Raw genomic sequence first — 21383 nt, 5'->3', positions numbered from 1 at the left:
CCATATAAAGTGGAGGAAGATGGGCAGGCATGTTAGCCAGGGCCAATCTTCTTCAGCAAAAAAAGAAGAGGATTGGAAAAAGAGGAGGATTGGCAACAGATGTTAGCTCAGGGCTAATCTTCCTCACACACACACAAAAAAGCAAGATGCAGGACAGTGAGGACAGTATACATGCACGTGTGTGCACATACACACAAACACACTTCCACACTTTACACAAAGAATCCGCAAGCGAACACAATGAGCTGGCAACAGTGACAGCTTCTGGGGAAGAGGTGAGGCCCCAAGAATTAGGTTGAGAGGGAGACTTACTTTTCACTTCCATGCCCTTTTGAACTGTTTGCATCTTTTTTAAAACCATACATAGGCGTTACTTATTAAAAAATCCACCACCCACTATAACTATTTAAAAACTAAAAAATGACATACAGGCTTTAGTTAGACTGATCTGTTTGGGTTTAAATCCTAATGCACAACATTGGGCCAGTTACTTCATCTCCCCATGCCTCAGTTTCCACATCTGTAAAACAGAAGCAACCCTACAGAGGGGGATTGTTGTAAGAATTAAATAAAAGAAGCAGCACCTGACACAAAGTAAGCACAAAATAAAAGGAAGGGCGAGAAGCTGGCAGGGAGAGGCAGTGGGCGGGAGTGCTGAAGGGTGGCTGGAGAAGGCAGTATTTAACCATCCCAGTGAGAGTCTGAGACCCTGGTGCAGACACCATGTCTTACATCTCTCTCTGTGTGCCTAGGGCAGACCTCTGCAGGCAGCAGAGGCTCAGAACATTGTTGCTTTATATGTTGTTGCTCTTGATGTCTAGACCCACAGCCCTTGTGCGAGTTACAGTGACCACTGTCTAGTTTCTCTGAGCACCAGCCAGTTCCCACGGAGCCCATGACTGACGTGAAGGACTCTTAGAGTCCCTGGCCTGGTTCTTCCTTTCTCACACCTGATATTGAACTCCTTCTGCTCAGGGACCTTTTCTCAGAGACCCCTGCCAACACATCACAGTCACACACATTCCAGGTTCCACAATAGAGGAGAGGAAAGGATTGTCTGTTCTCAGAAACTAAGACAGAACAAAGGGATGATGATAATAGCTACCACTTATTGACAGCCTTCTATGCCGGTACTCCCCATCCTATCTCTAATGCTCTCAACAACCTTTCAGGATAGATATTATCCCTATCTTACAGGTGATATGAAAAAGGACAGGAAAGTTAAATAACTTGCTTAATGTCACACAGCCCATAAGTGTGAAAGCTGGGATTAGAATCAAGATCTGTTTGATTCCAAAGCCTCTGAGATTCTCACACAATATGGTCCTCGTCATAAATATACCATGTCTCAATCCAAGCCAGAGCAGCAGCCAAAAATATGCCCCCAAAAGTCCAAGAGCCTGAAGCAGAAGCTGTTTGAAGGGCTCCTGTAGGACAAAGAAGCCACTGAGCTGGAGGCAGCACCTGAGTTGGCTGGTTTGGAAGTGTGGGGTAACATCTGACCATACTCTCTGCTGGCCTTATGCTGCCTAAGCACAGAGAGGATCCCCAAGACGTGCCGAGAGTAAATTCATGCAATGAGCCCTGATAGAAGGGCTGAGTTCCTAAAGAAATAAAACTCTGACCAAAAAGAAATGCAAGATCTTCTCAGATCCTTGCAGTTGCCTTTCTTGACAACTCCAGTGGCCTTCCTTCTCCAAATATTCTGGCATCCTCTACCCAAGCTTCCAAAGATTACTCTTGGCCCATCCACAGATAACCCCCCTCATTCTCTTCCATTCACATCCTTGAGCAGCTGTGGAGGGAGGCCAGCTGCCGAGCTGACCTGGACAAAGTTCTCTCCAGCAACACTGACTTCTTGGTGACTCATTCACTTGTGCCCATAGAATGCCCTGGGCAGCCACTCTCTTTTCCCTCCCTCCTCTCTGTTTACTCTATTGCCTTTAAGCACTTTGAGTTTTAAGTGGCTGGACATCTGCCCCCTTTCTCTGCTTCCCCTCACATCATGGCTCCTACAAATATCAGCGGGGTGAACTTCCTGAAAGCCAGAACATTCCTCATGTTCCTGGATGCTCACCAGCCTGCCTTTTGCCCACTGAACTCCACAAGACCCATAATTAACAAGGTCCCTGAGAACTTTGGGGCCAGCAAACAAGAAGGCATTTCTCCACACTCTCTTTGTTAGCTTGGTGTTTGTAGCACGCAGCTTCACAGTGTCGTGATTAAGGAAGTATCAACAGGGAGGAAGAAGACAAGATGGAGAGACCAACAGTAGTCTTTCCTAACATTGCCTCCCAGGACCACCTCTTAAACTTCACCATAACCTTCATTCCCTTCATCAAAAGAGCCCCTCTGATTTTCTTCTCTGTCCTTTATGCCTTTCCCTTTATATGAAAGCCTGGACAAAGCTATCCATGACCAGAGATCCACCTCATCCATAGATCATCCACTATATCTATATTTTGTAGTGGACCTATGTATTTGCCCCCTCTGGCCCTTACTTACACTATGGTTGTTAATATACAGCCAAGACATATAATCATCTACAAGCCTGCCCATGCCAACCTTTTATTCACACTGGAAATATTTTCTCTGAGGCTGTCCATGAATGCCAGAGGAGCAGGAAGCAGAAACAACATGAAATAGTTTGTAGGAGGAACTGGTCAGTAATGGTCTCTGATTCCTGACCATAGACCAATAGAATGTGGTCACTGTCCAACCTTCATAATCATACTTTGGTTTGGCTACGAGTCTTGGACCTGCTGGGATGACCACAACTAGCTCCTAGAGCAGTTTAGTTTGACTATCTTAGAAGTCAACCAAACACTAAACAGTCAAATAGGATTACTGGCCCCTAGGGCTTGGAAAATTGCCAGTGACCCAATACTACAGTGATGCTCTTTCCTTGGGAACTGCCTGAAAGGGCTGAGTGAATTACTTGAGAGCAAGGACTGCATTTATCTTTGTCTTCCCAAGGATGTGGTGCATGTCACAGAGAAGGTACCCACCACTGACATAGACTTTCCTTCCTGGGATCAGAATTTCACAAACAGATATAAGTCACAACAGGATTTTCAAACAACTGTCTGAACTAAACTAAAATGGAAAAATAGCAAATAGAATTTGGATGAAGCAAAGAAGGAAAAGTAGGTAGAGGAGGTAAAAAGAAGAGGAGAAATTATGTATACATAGTCCATTCTTGTTATTTGTGGTAGTTATGTTTTATAAAGTCACCATGAACACTGAGTTAGTGAATTCTGAACCATTGTTCCTAGGGGAAATACAGAGCTAGGTTCCTGTGAGCCTCTGGTTGACATTTTCGTCAACTGATCAATACATAACCTTATTTCATGTGTGTTTTCTTTTTAAAGATACCTTATTTAATATATATAGTTGACTCATTAGCATTGAATTCATGGCCAACAGCACTGTAGCTCACGTCTGAACAAAGCTTATCTGACACATGGATTACCTCCACAGGGCACATCACAGCTTTCTTGCATTTAGGAGCACTTGACTGCACTTCAGCTCTATGTGTGGGACCATCTTAAAAAGTGAAATCATCATCAAAAAGCATACAAATGCAAAAAACGTGGCAATAAGTAGACTGCAAAAAGGACACATTTATAGCAGGAGAGCTGAAACGGAAGGCAGAACATCACCTTGTTTGACATCAACTGGGAACGTGAGCATTGGGAGACTCGAATTTTTCACCACTCTGCACATGTCCACAAATGACCACAAGAGTGCTGCAACTATTGATTTGGGGATTACAAGTAAATCTTAGCAGGTGGGCAAATTTGCAAATATGGAATCCATGAATAATGAGGATCGACTGTGTGTGAGTGTGTTTGTGTGTGTGTGTGTGTGTGTGTGTATCAAACAAAATTCAAGCCAAACAACAACAGGGATGTTGGCTCTTCAGAAAGTGCAGCCTGGCTCAGTCATCAAGACAGGGACAGTAAAGACATAAGGCAGACTGAGGACAGGGTAACAAGACAAAAGCAGCTGTGCCCCAATGGTAGGCCTTACAGGCAGGGGTTGTGGCCACCAGCCAGCAACAGCACAAGGAAACCTGGTGTGAGAGACGGCAAATGTGCCATTCCTGTCCCTTTTGCCATCTCCCACACCAGGCCCTGAGCATGGGGGAACCTCTTCTCCCTCCACCCAGATACCTAACACGTCCTTCGCACGGATTCAGAGCCTAGTGGTGTGTCTGAGGGCAGCAAGCACAGGTGCATAGGGGTGCATAGTGAGGAACTGACCTCCAATATGTCCTAATCCAACAAGCAGCCTCCTAAGGGTCCCATCTCCCAGAGCTGCACCCCAGGGGTTGATGCCTAGGAAGAGAGGAGATTTGGGGTGGGGGTCCATGAACTAACCAAACCAGCCCCAAGAGCTGGTGGAGACCTCTAGGTTGCAGATGGTGAGATGTGACCTTTGGTGAGAGTCTCCATATTGTCAGCTCCTAGCCCAATGCCTGGATCATAGACACACTCTAAAATCAGGAGAGGGAGTGTGTGAAAGAAAAAATAAAAGGAGGGTAAATGGCCAGAGAGACTTCTGCTTATTTTATTAGGGCAGGGTTCCACCAAGGACTTGAGTATTGACCCATCAGGCTCAAAAAATAGATACTTATATTGTGCTTTATGTTTTTAAAGCTCTTTTATGTATGTCATCTTGTTAATCCTCACATTAATGCTATACACAAGAGAGGTCAGATATTAATACACCTATATAGTTAGTTGAGGTAACTGAAATAGAGAAGTCAAGAGATTTGAGCAAGGACATACAATTAATTAATGACACAGCCGGCACTACAGCCCACACCTTTCTGATCAGTTTGATGAGAGGAAGCGGCCCTGATGTGTGCACCCAGCTCCTTCTCCATGATCACTCAGAAGGCAGCTCCCCACTCCCAGACCCTGGCAGGAAAGGGTCCAGGTGGCACCTGGGACACACAGCCCAGGCTCTGGAAGGCCCACCCTGCAGGAAGTGCAGGCTTTAGGCCAGAGGAACAAGAGACGTGGCAACAGGACCTGGAGCCAGCGATGCTGCTGGTCTGGTTCCCCGAGCTAGGGAGCAGCCTGCCGGGAAGGTAAGCAGGCAACTCGGGCCTGGCCAAACAGGCTGTTATGACCCACAGACACCCTGCGGCTCAAGGCAATGAGTCAGGAGCCTGCCCTTATAAAGCCTGGGAGTCCCTGAGCTGGGGGGGAGTCCCGAGGCCTCTGATTTGTTCGGCCCCCAAAGCTGGTGAGCTCTTCAGTTCACAGAACCAGGCCAACCTCTGCGTCCTTGTTCTGGACTTGATTCACTCTCTCCTGTCTTTGATAGCTAATGCCCTGTCCTTCTCTTTACTCACCTCCAATCAAGACTATTATACAGAAGCTCTTTTTTGGCTGCCTTCTTCCAGACCTCTCTCTCTCTCTTTCTCTCTCTCCAATATATGCCAAATGTTAATTTCTCATGGTTCCCATCCATCCTGCAATTCATCAATTTCCCATCCCCCCTCCCTGGCTCTGGATGGGAACATCCTTCGTTTGGCCCTTCCAGTTCTTTCCCATACTCTTGCACTTATAATGCTGGGCTCTCAGGAGAAGAGGCAGCTGGTAGAGAAACTGGCCCTGATCAACCAGGAAGGTGGCACATTACTGACATTCCTGGGCATTCTGAGGCTGGCTTTCTGACCTGGGTGAAGACATGCGCACAGGTCAAGGACGGATGTACAACCAGGGATGCAGTTTTCCTCATTCCAAGGAACGGTTTGATTTGGATGGGAGGGCAGGCTCTGAGGCCAAACTCTTGGGATTCTCCAAGGACATGCCTGTCTCTTGGATTAAGAAGCTGTGATCATCAACTGGTTAGGAGGTTCACTCCGGAAGGGCAGACACATGGGTTAACGCAGGGGTACCATGGGTCAATGGGTAATGGAAAGATGGGGACCTACATAGCAAAATCAGGAAAGCAATTCCTGAGACGGTCAGAGGACACAGCTGGAGCTGAGGGGAGGGGAGAAAGAAGATACGCCTCCCCAAGACCCTGTGGCTCCCAGTGGCTGTGACAGCTGGCATATTCCATGGACACAGTGAGGAAAGAGACACGGAAAATGCAGGGCTTCTCTTCATGGGAAGCCTTGCTTCCTCTCCTTCCCTTCGCCCTTGGGGAGGACTCACCTGAAGAAGCCTTTGCAGCCTTCACAGGTCATAGCGTTGAAATGAAAGCCCGTGGCTCGGTCTCCGCATACCCCGCAGATCCGGGGCACATTCCGGTCAAAGTCACCAGGGTCAGGCAGGGAAGTGCTGGCTGCCATTGCCTCCATCCCTGCAGGAACAGCAGGTAGACCGTGGCCAGAGCTGGAGTCAGTGCCAGGGCCAGCTGGCATCCTTTGCACACCTCCACCCCCATCTGCCGGGAGCTCAGTAAAGCTGTGCAGCTCCCCAGGGCCCAGGCCTGAGCGGGATTTCTTTGGCACCCTCACTTCATGGCTCTCCCTACCCCAGCTCACCTTCCTGACACTCCGCTGGCCATCAGCAGCAGCAGGGCTCCCTCACCCACGGCTGGAGTGACTCCGTGGGGGGCCCTGTGGTGAAGCCGCTCATAGCCTGGCCTGGAATCAAACCACCTGGGTTCAAAGGCTGCATCTGCCGCTGACTAGGTGGCTACTTTAGGTGAGGTGTTCCGCCTCTCTGTACCCCACCAAAGAATAAACGGCGCTTTACTTTCTTGGATGTGAGGAAGGATTACATGAATGAACGTATGCACACCACTCAGTAGCAGACCTACAGCAGCTCAGACGCCTACATCTTGCCCAGCAACACCCTCCAAGAGAAAAGCGGGAGCCCTCCAACAGCCTCACACGCAGAGTGAAACTCTCAGCCCTTCTTTTCTTGAGGGCGAGGGGAACAGAATAGATCACAGGCCCAAATCAGACCTGTCATTCCAGTTCCAGCTCATCGCAGCCACACGGCTCCGGACTGACAGGCCTGGGGCCCTGCTGTCCTGGTACCAAGGTAATCAAAATCGTATCCCTCTTTTTTTCCAATACAAATTTAACAGATTGTTCCGAACATCCTTCTGAGTAATGTGAGTCACACGCGATTAACTAATTTTGTTTTCAGAGATGGTTTTTATCAATGGCATAATCATCTAGAGATGGATTTCACGCTTGAGGAAAGGAGAGACGAGAGAGAACAAAATGTAACAGCTTCGGGAAATCCTCTTCAGGAAGCAGCTGGGCCTCAGCTTCGCCTGCCACCTCTGATCTCGACTGCTGTCAGGCTCAGAGCTGCTTCTGGGGTACCTCAGACCTCCCCTCAAATTGTGTCAGACGCCACTGCCTCCCAGTTTTATAAGTCCTTACAAGGGTCATTACAGGTTTAAGTGGCCCCTTGGCCCCAGGACAGGAGGGTTCCTCAAGTCAGAAGAAAAATAAGAGAGAAAGCCTTCCCTGACATAAGAGAGGTAGATTTTGGGGGGCCCTTCGGAGGCTCTGAGTTTCTTTTCAGTGACTAGGCCCATGACCTCTGAGCCAAGGTTTGGCATCTCAAAGCCCGGTAGAGTCTCATTTCAGTTCATCTTCATAGCACCCCAATGAGGTGAGTCCTATTATCATCAATCTCTTTACAAATGAGGCCAGAGAAGCCCAAACCCTGAGGTACCTCTAGCAACTACAATTACAAAATGCACAAAACAAATACTTAATTAAAAAAAAAAAATTCCACAAAGAGCTTCACGCCAAAGGAAGGAAGTGGGACAGATAAGGATAGATACCATCAATCCCAAAGGGGTAGAGGGGACCCTGATCACAGACAGACTTTCTCTCTCAGCTTTTCTTTTCCTGAGAACTTAAATGTAATAATAGCTACATTGTGGCCCATCCCAATCACAGCTAGACTGATCCTTGTTGAACTATGATGTTTATACATATACATATGCTCAGAGACAGAAACACTTAAAAAAAAAGAACAAAGGAATGATTAACAGAAACCTTTCAGGGAGTGAGAACAGGAGGGGCATGCAGAGGCATTATGTAGTAGCCATATTCTATTTCTTTGAGTGGCAGGTATATGGTATCTTATTATTATTAAAACACCATTTTATGTTTTATATGCCTGTCCTATAATTTTAAAACAACTAAAAAGAAAAGAAAAAGTGCCTGTGGGTTTGTCAGCCTTGTCCCTATGGCCCCTCTCAAGTCCAGTCTGACTGCCTGGTTTCTAGAGTGACGCACACACCCAAGATGTGGGCAGGGATCCCAGAGGCCCAGTACCATTGTGGGGCAATAGGAGAAACTGTCTAGGATGCTTGTGGCTTAACCCTAGGTCGGCTGAGATGTTGCAACTCCTAGTCATCATGATGTTGCTACAGAGTCTGTGTCATCCACGCGACCAAACATCCGGTGAATTTGGTGGAAAAAAGAGAAATCAGATGTGGGGGTGGGGGGAATATCAGTCAAATCAGTCTAACAGGTGTTCAGCATCACATGGGCTCATTGGAGAGGCTTTGATGCAAAGGTGTTGGAATAACATGATACCACGGCACGGCAACAGCGCCTTCCTGCAATGGGGTGAGGTACTGCCTTGACGTCAGGAAGGCTCCTGGCCCGGGGGTGGGGTCCCAGGCACTGGCTTAGGTTGGACAGAAGGCTGGACCTGGCAGCGAGAGGCCTAGGTGAACAGGACCATTTCAGGTTAACTGAGAGAAAACTCGGCCCTGTTTGGGGTTATTTGCTGCTACCAAGAAGCCAGGGCCCAAGACCAGAGTCGAGAGGTGGAAAAGATGCCCAGGCATCTATGGCCTGAGAGCTGGCCCTCCCCGGAATGACAGGCAGAGAGGGGAGGGCAGGAGAGAGAAAGAGGAGCTGGGAGGTGGATAGGAGGTGGATAGCATCACCATGCTGGACAGCCCCCTGGGGTCCCAGCCTGGGAGTCAGCAAGCCCCTCCCTTCCTTGCCCTTCTCGGAGCTCCCGCCCTGACTCCAGCATGGCTCTGGGGCTCAGCTGCGGGCTGCTGGGGTGCTGTGGATTCTGCTGACACAGGACCCACATTTGCAAAGCCCGGGTAGTATTACCTTCCGAGGCCCACCCTTGTCCCTGGAAAACAGAAAGCCAGGGAGGTTGTGGCTGATGAGGGTACACTAACCTAAAGGAGCAGGGGGCAGGTAAGTCCAGCCCTGGGCGCCTTTCTGTGAGGTCTCCGGGACACTTCCAACCAAAAAGACTCTGAAATGAAAAAGGGGAAACATTGTATCTACAGATCAGCACTGACCCCGTAGCCAGTCCTCTAATGGGCCCAACAAGTGGGTATGAGAGGCTCCTTCCAGGGACTTTAATTCTCAGATCAAGGACTGAAAACTTGACAGAAGTGGCTTATTGGGGGCAGGTGTGCCACGTCATCGCTGGCAGGGGTGAGGGGTGGGAGCCCGGCAGCAGCCCGGAACGGCCCTCCCTTGAGGCAGGGAGCAGTAAGAAGCAGTGGGAAGGGGTGGGGGCAGCAACTAGCACGTGGGCAAAAGGAAACAGCCTTCCTGCTGTAGGCTCTCCTTCTCCTTCCACAGCAGAGGGTGTCAGGAGGGAGGAAGGGCTTCTTTTGAGGGAGCCCTGTTGCTCCCATGGCCCCTACCCTACATTTTAGGGATGCTCAGGGAAGCAGAGCCAGAAGGTGGCCTGGCACGCTGCTGAGGGCGGGAAGGAGACCAACGCTCCAGGTGAGATTGCAGAGGAGCCTCAGGGGACCTGGAAATGGTGTGGGCTGGGACGCAGCCCAGGGCCTGGCCTCTTGTGCTGGCGTCAAAGAAAGGTGTCTGGGATCTCCTGTCTGCAGAGACTGGGTGTAGGCGGAGCAGATGCCGCAGGGGTTAAATACAGCAACGCACTGCTTTTAAACAGGATGTTTTCTGCCACTTTTAGCTCTTCCCCAGACATGCTCAACACCCCAGGCCTCAGCGAAGGCTGAAGGTGGGCTGACTCTGGTGCCCAGACTCGGGGTCTTAGTTGCATCATGGGTCACCAAGAATTTCACCCTCCCCACTTCTACCCACACCCAGCCCTGCTCGTCTACCCATAGAGACAGACACACACACACCCCCACCCATACACACACTTCCTTCCTTCCTTCACTGACACCTACAGGGGGTGGCTGGGGAGATAATAGATGTGCAGGTACCTGACCCCGAGCCCTAGCAAAGGCCTTTAAGCCAAACCACAGATGGGGAAGGTCCAGATCCCCAGCCTTTGTTTCTCTGCCTCTTAGTGCCTTTACTAGGCAGGGAAGCGGACAGCCCGATGGGCTTCCAAGACCTGGGCCAATCTTAGGACTGCTAGCCCACTGAGCCCATTTGCCACCCCCTCGGGCACTGGCAGCCCCCAAGAAACAGCCAAGGAAAACACCGGCAGATGGTGAGCTGAGGCAATCTGAGCTAGGCCGGCCCCCTCCCCAGGACCATGGTCGGAGGAGGCGTACCTGCTGGAGACAGACACATTGCCACTTACCCCCAAGCCAGGCTCGCCTTTGCTCCCTCTGCTTGTACTGCCAGCTGACCAGGCTCTTCTGGATTCTACCCCATGGCCTTATCAATTTCCCAGGCTCCCTGCTTGTTCCTCAGGAAGACTGAGGCGAGGACCAAGTGGGTACAGAAAGGACCACTGCTTTTGTGTCCTCAACCCCTAAGATTTTCAGAAGTCAGATTTGAGACCCAGGTGGACCACCACCCTTGAGTTTAAAAAAAAGGTGCATGGAGTATTGACTATGTACAACCTGCCGAGCTCTACACACAGGATCACACGTAAGCCTCATAACAGTTCTGTGAGGTGAGGAATGGTCCCGCTCTATAGATGGCAAGACCAAGGTCTAGAGCACTTTGAGTGACTTGGCCAGGGTCCCACGGCAGGGGCGGGGGCCAAATGAGGACAGGTTGTCTGCAATGCCCAAGTGCTTCCCTTGCCTCCTGACTCCTCCCTTTCTGGTGATAACCATCAGCACAGACACTAGTGCTCTGTGCCGGGCCCTGCTCCAAGTTCTTCCCTACGCTCATTCGTTTAATCCTCACAACAACCTCGCAGGCAGGTACTGCTATTATCTGTATTCTAGGCATGGGGAAACCGAGGCACAGAGAAGTTGACTGTCTTTGGGGCCTAGATTTAAACTGAGGCAGCTTAGAGGCTCTGCTCTGCTGCCTCTCCTAAGGGATATATCTCAGTCATTTCCCCAACCCTAAGGCCTGGACGCCCTTCACTTCCACTAAGTCAGGGAGAAAACCATCCCCAGGTCAGAAGAACATCGTGGCGCTTTTCCTTCCAAGGATCCCAGGATCAAGGGATGGCAGGCCTCAGCCAGGATCCCCTTTCTGCCAGCCAGCCCCTCCTATCCAGGAAAACCCCATTCACCAGGCAGGCCTCCCCTCCCCACGCAATTGTGCACTACGAGACGGTCCTTTTAGGAGAGATTATGCTAGATTTAGCCTCTAGGTCCAAGTGCATGGAAAGTGGGGCAAAGACACAGGGTAAAAAAAGGACAAATGGAACAAAAAGATTAATACCACCCCCCTTTGCCACGTCATACAACCCCCCACCCCACTCCCAATTCATGTTCTGAATACATAGAACATCCCACTGCTTTTGCTGGGGCTGTCCCCAGAGCAACCCCCTCCTACCCCTGCTTTAGAAATACCCAAACCCCTAGCACTGAGCCTCGGAAAAGCAGTGGGGAGGAGCTCAGCTCTGCAGAAAGCCCCTGGCTTCCATTCCTCCGGGGTCTGCATCCCACATCAAAACCCCTGGCAGAGCCTGACCTCAGTCCTGACCTTGCCTTAGCAAGAAATGAGATAACGTGTTTCCTTCCAGTCATTGAAGCCACAAGCACTGTCTCTCCTACACATCTGCCAGACAACTCACATAACAAGCATGCCATCTTCCAGCGCTTCTGCGAAATGGGCATCCCCGGGGAAGAGTCTCGCCTAGGACAGTCTCGGGGGGTGGTGCCTGTGGGGGGTCCTGGGCAGAGCCCTGGCAAGACAAGGATCAGTGTGCTGCTGGGCTCAGTTTAACTCCGTCACATTCCCTGGACCCTCCTTGGAGTCCCGAGGGCGGTAAAGCTGTGACTCAGAGGAGTGGGGTAGACAAGAGGTCTGACCTTAGGGTCTTTTCCAGCTCTGAAAGTACGCAACTCCAAGGCCAGAATCCCCATCGTGGTGAGGCCTTAGGACCATTTCACTGAGCTTTCTTCCTGGCCCCTCAGTAACCAGATGAGCCCCAACATACAGCTGGCGCAGGTGAGGCCCACTCACCCCAGATGCTAAGGAGCGGGAAGGGGATGAGTGACGTGGCCCTAATGGGCCCCATGGAGAATGGGAGCCCAGGATAGGGGGCCTCGCTCAGCCAGGTTGGGACTGGAGTGACCAAAACTGGGTTTTCTAATTGTTGACATTGGCTCAAAGCTCCTCCTCCCTCTAGAAAGAAATAGAAAGCCAAGTGATTTCCCAGAAGAGAAGGAGAAAATTCTTCTTCCTAAAATTGGCACACACAGAGTCAACCACATGTGGGCCCTCTCTGGAGCAGATAGGCGTGTGTGCACGCCAGCTACAACTGCATATGTGCTTGTGTATGCACACCTTTTTCTTGCTGTTTCTCATTTCATCATCCTTTCAACTCTGCGCATAGAGTACTGAACACTGGATGACCTATGTGACTTTTTATTTGTCATCTCTTTATTCTAGTGTAACTCAGACACAGCAATATCATGGGCAGCTAAGGTGATTCCCTCTCTTCCTTCTCCACCATCCCCAATGTATAACCACATTCTTTTTCCAGATCAGTCTCAGGGGGACTGAGGCTGAGGGGGAATAGAACAAAAAAGAAGGAAAGGGGAGAGGAAAGTGCACTGTATAAATAGAACTTGTCCAAACTACCTCTTGCCCCCATTGTCTCCCCAGCTCCTACACACAAACATATTTTAAATATGGGTGAGAATGGATGGAGATTATTTTGTGTAGACTACAATGTCCAAAGTCAAACCAATAGATACCAGTCATCTCAGAATATCTCAGGATTGGAAGGAAACTTACCACCACCTAGTCCAATCATCTTAAATCCCTCCTATAATATTCTAGCAAGTTTTCTAGCCTGTCCTTGAATATTTTTCTTGATGGGGAATGATCTTTCATGGCAATCCGTTTTCTTTGGATGGCTCTACGCTTAGAAAGTTCTTCATTATGCACAGATGAAGTAGCCCCTGTAGCTTTCCATCACTGGTGCTAGACCAGCTCTTTGCAGCCATCTAAGATGAACCTAAGATAAATCTACTAGGCCATTCCCACAGGGTCTCTGGAGGAGAGATTGGCGGGGCCACACCATGGAGCCAATATGCAAATTAGAAAAAGGGGGCCATTCCTCATCTGCCAGAAAATTGTCATAAAAAATATAAAAATCTACAATGTCTATGATGTGAATGAGATTGCAGGGGAAAAGCAGAAGAAGCTTAGCCTGGGCGACATTTGATTTTCATTTATACCTGGTAAATTTGCCAGGAATTATCATGATTCCCACAAAGGCAGTAAGTTAGGTGGTGAGTGCAGACAGCGTCTGCCTCCATGGCCTTCACCTGGAAAGAGCAGTTTCCCGCCCATGAAAAGGGCTCCGTGGAAGAGTGTTGAGTGGCTGTGTGAGCTCCACCAGCCCTGCCTGCCTCCGCTGTCTTGAGCTCAGTTGTTTCCAGGCGAGGCTGTCTCCCAGCACCGCAACTCTAAGAACACCCATGAGGTGTACCCAACTTTTTAATGACTGACTGAACCATGGGAAATTAAGTGGTGGATGACCCAACAATTACAGGAAGGCGTTTACCCCAGAAGGTGCTTCTTAATTAACCCTTTGGGGACTAGACATCACCTTTGAGAACCTGATAAAGGTCATGGACTGACACCCCATACAATGTCAAAGTTAGCAGGTCACTCCATAGAAACCAGGCTACAAACTTGCACTCTACTGGCCATTCACCAAGACTCTTTCTTGGCTGACTGTCACTCTCGGGAGCACTAGCAGCTTCTTGGAGCTGAGCAGAACCCAGAGGCAGGAACCCATGAGGCCACAGGCAGCGGGGGCAGGAGATACATAACTTAGATATATTTCCACTTCTTATCAACAACAGTTATTCCTGCAAGCTGCTTTTTTCCAGTGGAAACTCTGCCCTTAGCTTTGTCAACAAGATTTCTGGGTTGATTACTGCTCTCCAGGTAACAGGCAGGCCATGTCCTGTCACTGCCGAAAAGCGTGGGCAATGACAGTGGCTGATGAAACGTAGGGAACCGGCCCATTCATAAGCTGCAGCCCAATCTCTCTGGTTTTACAGCTGAAGAAACTGAGGCCATCAGAGAGGAAATGACTCGTCCAAGGGCACACAACGAGGAAGAGTGCTTCTCTGCCTTCCCCCTGGCAAAGTCCCAAGACCTCTCTCACCAGCTTCCAGGGGGACAGAGGTGGGGAGAAAATGGGCCATGGGAGGAGGCTGGAATTTCATTCTTCAGAGGAGGGGAGTTGTGGAGAGGCCATGGAGGAAGCTGTGATGGAGATTACAGTGGGACCACCCAACACTGACTCCACCCTCACAAACAATACAGAGAAACAAAGAGGTGGGTGAGGGTTACCCACTCGCTCCTGCCTGACCCACTTCAGCTCCTGGCTCCAGACTCCATGGCATAGAGAAATGGACAAGGACTCAAGACAATCAGGGAGTATTTTGGAGGGAAGTGGGATGTACCTGGCCTGCTCTCTCTCCCTCCTCTGGGTGGCTTTCCTGGGATACGAGGATAGGGGTACTCCCCAAGGGTATCTGCTACAGGCCAGAGTTGATGGGACAAGGACGCTCTTTGTCAGTGACTTGGAGATCAAGGAATAGAAACTGAGGCAGCCCAAATGGACAGCACCAAGAATACAGAGAGAGCAGGTATAGCCCAACTCGGGGGAGACCGAACTCTTGCTGTTGCTGATACAGCCAATGGCTAAATGGGATTTTCAAAAATACCAAGTGGCCTCAGGACAACAGGAGAGAAATGCTTCTTTCTCCCAAGTATTATTCAAGCCCAGTTTTCAGTGCTCTTGGGTGCTTCTCTTAGGCTAAGCATCTTTCTTAGTGCTGGGCCCTCAGCCCAAGTCCACGTAGGCCTGAGTCCACCCCTGCTCAGACAGACAGCTTTGAGGCCCGTCCCACCCCAGGCCACGCTAGCCAGCCTTCTTTGCCTTATTTTCCCTCTGGGACCAACATGATCTCTGAATCACTCAGACTCTTCCTGCACCAAAAAGTCAGCTCCCCACCCCGGGTCCCGCCAGCTCCGAGATATTCGGGATCCTTGGTATCAGAACCCACGCTGACCTCCGCAACCACCTTGGCCAGCCTGATACCCTTGGCTACCTGACTACTGTCTAGCTTCCCCCAAAGCCCACCCCTGTGTCCTCATCTACAAATAGGAACATGACGGTGCCTGGGTCACAGGGCTGTTTAGGGACCAAGATCTCTGCGTAGCACTCAGCACGGTGCCCGGCACACTGTAGCTTTATAGAGGTTAGCTCTCATTGTTAGAGCTATCACTGTTGTTAGTACAATCGTCAGAGAGCTCAGGCCCTGGAAAAGGAGGAGACTCATAGGTCCCAGAGAGGTGCTGTGGAGGGCAGGAAGCCTGCCTTCCGTTCCAAATGCTCCACCCCAATAAAACGTTGTCCAGAAAGCCACATTTCTGCTGAAATGGGAAAAACCGACCACCCCACTCATTGCCTGTGGCTTTCAAAAATCTGGCAGCTCAGGGTGGGAAAAATGGATCATTCTAATCTCTCCCCAACAAACAGAGAAGCTGAGCCACACAACTGGACTTTTCCTCCACAAGGAAGATAAGGACTGTGGCTCCCAAGGTGCCACTGATTACTAACCCCTTCTGCCCATCATCCTTCCTTTCTCTTCTCACCCAGTGCCATCTCTCTCCCGCTGCCTCCATCATCTAGTGCTTGTCACACATCTGTCACAATCTGTTCTCCCCCTAGCGGGACCTGGGGCTCAGCAGCCCCGTGATGCCCCCCTGTCTGTTACCAGGGCAACCTCACCCCACTCCTGCCCACCATCGCCTGGAGCAGAAGGCAGAGCACTGGGAAAGGCTGAGGTGGGGGGCCTGGGGACTGGAGCCAGGAGTGGCAGTGCTGCAACCGCCCTGGCAGCAGGCTGGCCCGCTGTGGCCCCTAACACTGACACTGGGCTGGCTCTGGCTCAGCGGGCCTGGACTCCTGGTTGCTCCCAGCTCTTGGAGGCCCTGGAAGGCCATTCACTTATCCTGGGATAGAGGCTGAGGCCTGTGTCAGAATCAGTGAAGGATCCCTGCATCCTCTGAGAGGGGCAGGGCTGGGATAACTCTCCACCAGGCAGCTCCAGTCCCAAAAGGGGCTGATTGACCCAAAGACATCCTCTCGATCTTCTGGGTCATTAGTGAGGAGGTGGACACTTCTCATGTATCCATGAAGTTCTCAGGGCCTGGCCAAGGGGGGAGGTTCCATTCTCTTTAGAGGGCAGAGCAGTCACCCCAAGGCGACACTGGCTGTGCCTCTGTTAGAATGATTTTCCCCAAAGAGCTTTTCCAGATCCTCTGTTTGGTCAGGGTTCCAGCCATCCTTCTGTGTAGATTTCCTCTTGGGAACCCCCTTGGAGCGCCACGGAGGCTGCAGTCTTTCTTCTTGGCCTCACACTGTGGTGGGCATTGGTTCTGGCCTCCGATGCCTTATCTTTGACGGTGACCCTTGCCTGGTTTTAAGCACTGACTATGTGGCAAGCCCTGCGCTATATGTCAGAGAAGCACTGGTGAGTAAGACATAGCCCCTGCCCTCTTGAAGGTTACAGTCTACTTGGGGAGACAGACAGGAACCTATAATTGGGTACAATCCATGCTACAATACAGGTGAGCACAGGTATGATGGGAGCACGTGGGAGGGCAGGCACCTGGCCTTGTCTTGGCGGGTAGAGCAGGCTCTTTAGAGGAGGTCGCTTCTCAGCCTTTCAACTGAGACAGGAAGGATTGTAGTTTAACGTGGCAGTGCTAAGAAGGGTAATGAGGGTTTCGGGCAGATAACAGCACCTGTGCAAAGGCTAAGCGGCAAAAGGGAAAGGGCGCATTCGAGGCAGAGAAACTAGTCCCTGACGGCTGGAGAGAGAGGGGCACCAGGAAGAGATGAACCAATAAAAGCTCACACTCATTTTAAAGACCTGTCAGAAGTATGGTCCATTCTTTCCTCTACTGAGTACTTCTTCTAGTAAACCCATTGAGTCTGCAATATTAGGAATTTTCAATTATTGTAATGATAGTTTGAAACTGAAGACTTTCAGATTCAATTCAGATTCCCATTTCAACCCGAATTGACCTTGAGCACTGTGAAGAGAATAAAAAGGAGCCTCTCTCACACTGGGTCATTGAGAAAGGGCCCTGGAAGTCAGCAAAGCAGTGGGCCTCTCCTGCAACCCAGAGCCATCACCCCCTGTCCTCCTTTGGGGGGAATCCTTTACTCTGGGAATAGGACCATCAGTAATTGAGCTGGATGGGAGAGGAAGAAGAGCGAGTTCTGGAAAATTCAGCCCAGCTGAATAAGAAAAAAGAGGTTTTGTGAGAAAAAACCAAAAGAAAGAACAAAAGGTTCAGCGAGGGCAGACGGAAGTTGGTGAAGGACTCGGCCGCAGGTCACCAGCTCAATCCTTCCTCAGTGCATCCGTCTGTCCAGAGTGGCCAGATATGGTTGCTGGGCACGGGGAGAGCTGAGTTACCACACAGATGCCCAGACTGGCCTCCACAGTCCGCTCGGCTCCCTCCTCTCTCCCAGTCAACAGGGTCACTTCCTTGTTGCCAGGAATCACTCTAAGGAAGGGTATCAATCACAAACACACGATGGTCACAAACAGCTTGCAACATGGACACATGTGGGAAGTCCCCTACACATGTGTGCACATGCCAGCCCAAACCCTGAGTACGGATGTCACACTCACAGCTGGCTGTCGTTAACACAAGCCCAGCCTTCCTCTTGGATCTATAATTGAAGATAACCTTCTTATTTCAACATTTCAGGCCAAAATGGCCTAATCTGTCTGGAGGATTCTTCTCCAGGGCCACAAAGTGGTAGGAAATAGCTGCCTTTGTCCCAACCCGTGAACCTTCTCCAAACTGTAAGCCTCCTCCCCCAGCCCTACCCACTGGCCACCTTCCTCTTCCTGGTTTTTCTTTGGTACCCAGGGGCAAAGATGGAACAGATTTGATGCACAGAGCAGCTTTCAATGCTGCCTCAGAGCACAGGAGGAGCTACATCCAGGCTCTCCAGAGGAACAACCCCTTTCTCTCCTCAGCAGTTAGCTGAGGCTCCTCCCCGGGCTGCCCTGAACCAGGCCTGATGCCCACCCGGGCCTCTGCACCAGGTAACAGAATTTCCACTCCCTCTACCCAACACTCTTTCCAGCAGAGGCCAACATCCTTGGAGAAGGAATCTGATGGACCAGCTCAGAGCCTGTGCTCAATTAAATGAGCTGTGAGTGAAACTCTGCTCCAGCTGGCAGGGCAGGCTCCCTTCTGTCTGCTGGAGTCAGGTGGCCCAGTGGGCAGCATTCTAGGGGAGGAAGCCAGTGGCTATGGCCCACCACCGCCCCTGGGGGAAGGTGGCGGCCCCTCTACCCACTGCTTCCCATTTGCTCCCCCACCCCTTATTTCTCCTGGAACTCCCCCTGACCTGAACACAACTCTGCAGCCAGGCTCTTCAGCAGCCCAGGATTGAAGTTTAAGAGACACGAAATAATTCCCTCCAGTGAGCTACTTTCTGCCCAGCTTTGGGAACAATAGCTCAGGGTGACAGGTGGTGGGGGTAGGCTTGGGGAGGAGGCTGGCCACTGGCCACTCATCAGTTGAGGGCCTCTCCCATGCCCGCCCTGCACCCCCCTGGAGCGGGATTTTCAGGGAGGTGGGGACCTTAGTCAAGGGATCTGGACTTACTATCTGCCCCCCCTACCCCCACCTGTGGTCGCCAGGTGGGGAGTGAGGGCGGCAGGTGAGGGAAGGCCTTTGGGAGCTGGGGGCTCTCTGCACCCTGGGTTTCAGGCCTCCAAGGCCACTGCTTTCTTGTGGAGTGGAGGAACAAAGAGGAAGAAAACACTGCTACGTCACCAAGCCTCAAAAAGGGGATTCTACACCTATTTGCCCATCTCACAAGATTGTTGTAGCAGCTGAGATAAAATATTTATTTATTTATTTAATTTTTATTTATTTATTTTTCCCCCAAAGCCCCAGTAGATAGTTGTATGTCATAGTTGCACATCCTTCTAGTTGCTGTATGTGGGACGCAGCCTCAGCATGGCCGGAGAAGCGGTGCGTCGGTGCGCGCCCGGGATCCGAACCCGGGTCGCCAGCATCGGAGCGCACGCACTTAACCGCTAAGCCACGGGGCCGGCCTGAGATAAAATATTTAAAGTGTGTTATAAAAATTGTTATAGTCCATAAAAACGTTAGTTATTAGTTTACTCTTATTTCCCGGGTATTTAAGAGGAAGAGGAGGACTAAATCCAGGTATAAAGTAGAAGGCTGTGAAGAAGCGTTTTGAAATATTACATGGAGCACGATCCTCCCTCTGGCAGCACGAGCTCCTCACAGCCCAGGAAAGCCCAGAGTGCAGAGCGGGTTTCATATCATGCATGACAAGCATCGTTTGTTGCCTTCTAAGTCCAGTCCCCAAATTCCACTTTTTCTTTGCCTAGAGACCCTTTCCTGGGCTGTTAGTTTCCTTTTGATTTCTCTACCCAGAACATTCTTTCTAATACCTATGGGAAAATATCCAACTGGGAAGACAGTAGGGGAGGAAGGAGGGAGGGAAGGAGGAAAGGAGAGAATTCATTCATGGAATATCATAGACTGAAAGATTTCATGATAGCTCTCCAGAAAGAAACACTCTGCATTAAAGTATTATCACTTGCTGGGAGGAGTGCCCACGGAGAGTGATCATTCCCGCCTTTAGGAAGGAATTCTATATAAACAATACCCTCTATGTAACAGTCACTGCTTAAAATAAAGAAACTGCCAGAGGACACACTGCAGGCCCGCAGGCCCAACCTGACCGTGGATGTGTTCTGTTCGCCATCCCACCATCACCCCCCGATCACCACCAGTGATGATAAATTTTTAAATTAGTTGTCAGTGTTTAAAAAAAAAATAGATTTCACTTTTGAAAAAAGTCTGGATGTCCAGCTTCCTATAAAAAAAAAATTGGATCATTTGGCCACACTGGGCTGTAGTTCCATTGGCAACTCCGCCGGTCTGAAGTGAGGCTGCCCTTGTAGGCCAGGCTTGTGCCCTCTGGTCCACCCCACCAGGGTTTGCATCCCTCCAGCCTCACTCATTACCTGTCTGGCCCTGGTCCCCAGATCCATCCCACAGTGACAGCAGAGCCTTGTGGTCAGGGAGACATGGTTAAGACACTGAGCTCTGGAGATAGCCTGCTTGGGTGCCAGCCCTGGCTTCCCTCTCTGCCAGCTGTGTGACCAGAATCAATGACTTGAGCTCTCTATCCTTCTGTTTCCTCGCCTGTTAAATGAGCAGAATAACAATACCTACCTCATAAGCCCATGAAGATTAAATGAGATAATAATGCGTGTGAAGTGCTTAGCACGCTGCCGGGCATGAGGTACCTGCTCGGGAAATGTTAGTGCCTGTTATTGCACACAATTGGTTCAATAACTGGGGAGAATTCATCTGAGTTGCAGCTCAGCTATTTTTTAAGATGTTTTAGCCACACAAAGCAATTGCCCTTCAACTCTCCTTTCTCGCTCGGGGACCCGGTCTACCTACAAATATGTTTCTATCCAAGAAACATCTATTGAGCGTATCTGTGATGTGTTAGGTATTGTGTTGAGTGGTGACACTTCAGAGATGGGATGCAGACCTGTTCTCAGGGGCTCACAATAGAGTAGGCGAAATGCACAACTGAAGAGTCACAGTACTGCCAGGTGGAGTTCAGCACACAGCTCTCCCCCTGCCCCCCGCACCCCCCAACCATCCAGGAGACTGGCATTCAAGGAGGAACCAGAAGGGCGTCTGACTCTTCTCCTTCTAGGTTCTAAACCTTTCTGGAGCTTTACTAAGAGACACCCAATGATGAATTAGCTCGTTTTTACCTCCAGTTTCTCAGGCTGCATACTTGATTCTTCCACTGCACACAAGTCAACATAGTTCCAGTTCAACAAAGCCATTCAGATGGCAAATGGAGTTCATTATAATGGAATTTTACCTGAGGCAACCCATCCCCCACTTCTTAACATCATGGCACCGAAGAGGTCGGTGTGCTTGCCAAATAGGCTGGGCAGAAGTAGCTTCCAGCCCCTGGCAGAAGTCC

General features: G+C 50.3%; 2 protein-coding genes across 2 annotated transcripts in view; both read right to left on the bottom strand.

Annotated features, from left to right (window-relative positions):
* HDAC7 (histone deacetylase 7) overlaps window positions 1-21383 on the bottom strand; it is a 160875-nt gene that overhangs the window by 81897 nt on the left and 57595 nt on the right. The gene's annotated exons all lie outside the window — the stretch shown is intronic.
* Window positions 1-21383, bottom strand: part of VDR (vitamin D receptor) — a 55024-nt gene that overhangs the window by 25640 nt on the left and 8001 nt on the right. The window contains exons 2-3 of the mRNA XM_058558419.1: window positions 9145-9224; window positions 6177-6324 (exon numbers count right to left, since the gene is read on the bottom strand). Coding sequence (XP_058414402.1) covers window positions 6177-6322 — 146 coding nt within the window. The 5' untranslated portion in view covers window positions 6323-6324; window positions 9145-9224. The remainder of the gene's footprint in view (window positions 1-6176; window positions 6325-9144; window positions 9225-21383) is intronic.

Source organism: Diceros bicornis, chromosome 17 (assembly GCF_020826845.1).
Source record: "Diceros bicornis minor isolate mBicDic1 chromosome 17, mDicBic1.mat.cur, whole genome shotgun sequence".
Classification (NCBI taxonomy): Eukaryota; Metazoa; Chordata; class Mammalia; order Perissodactyla; family Rhinocerotidae; genus Diceros; species Diceros bicornis.
Note: the sequence above shows the minus strand (reverse complement) of the source record. Positions and strands in the feature narration are given on the sequence as shown.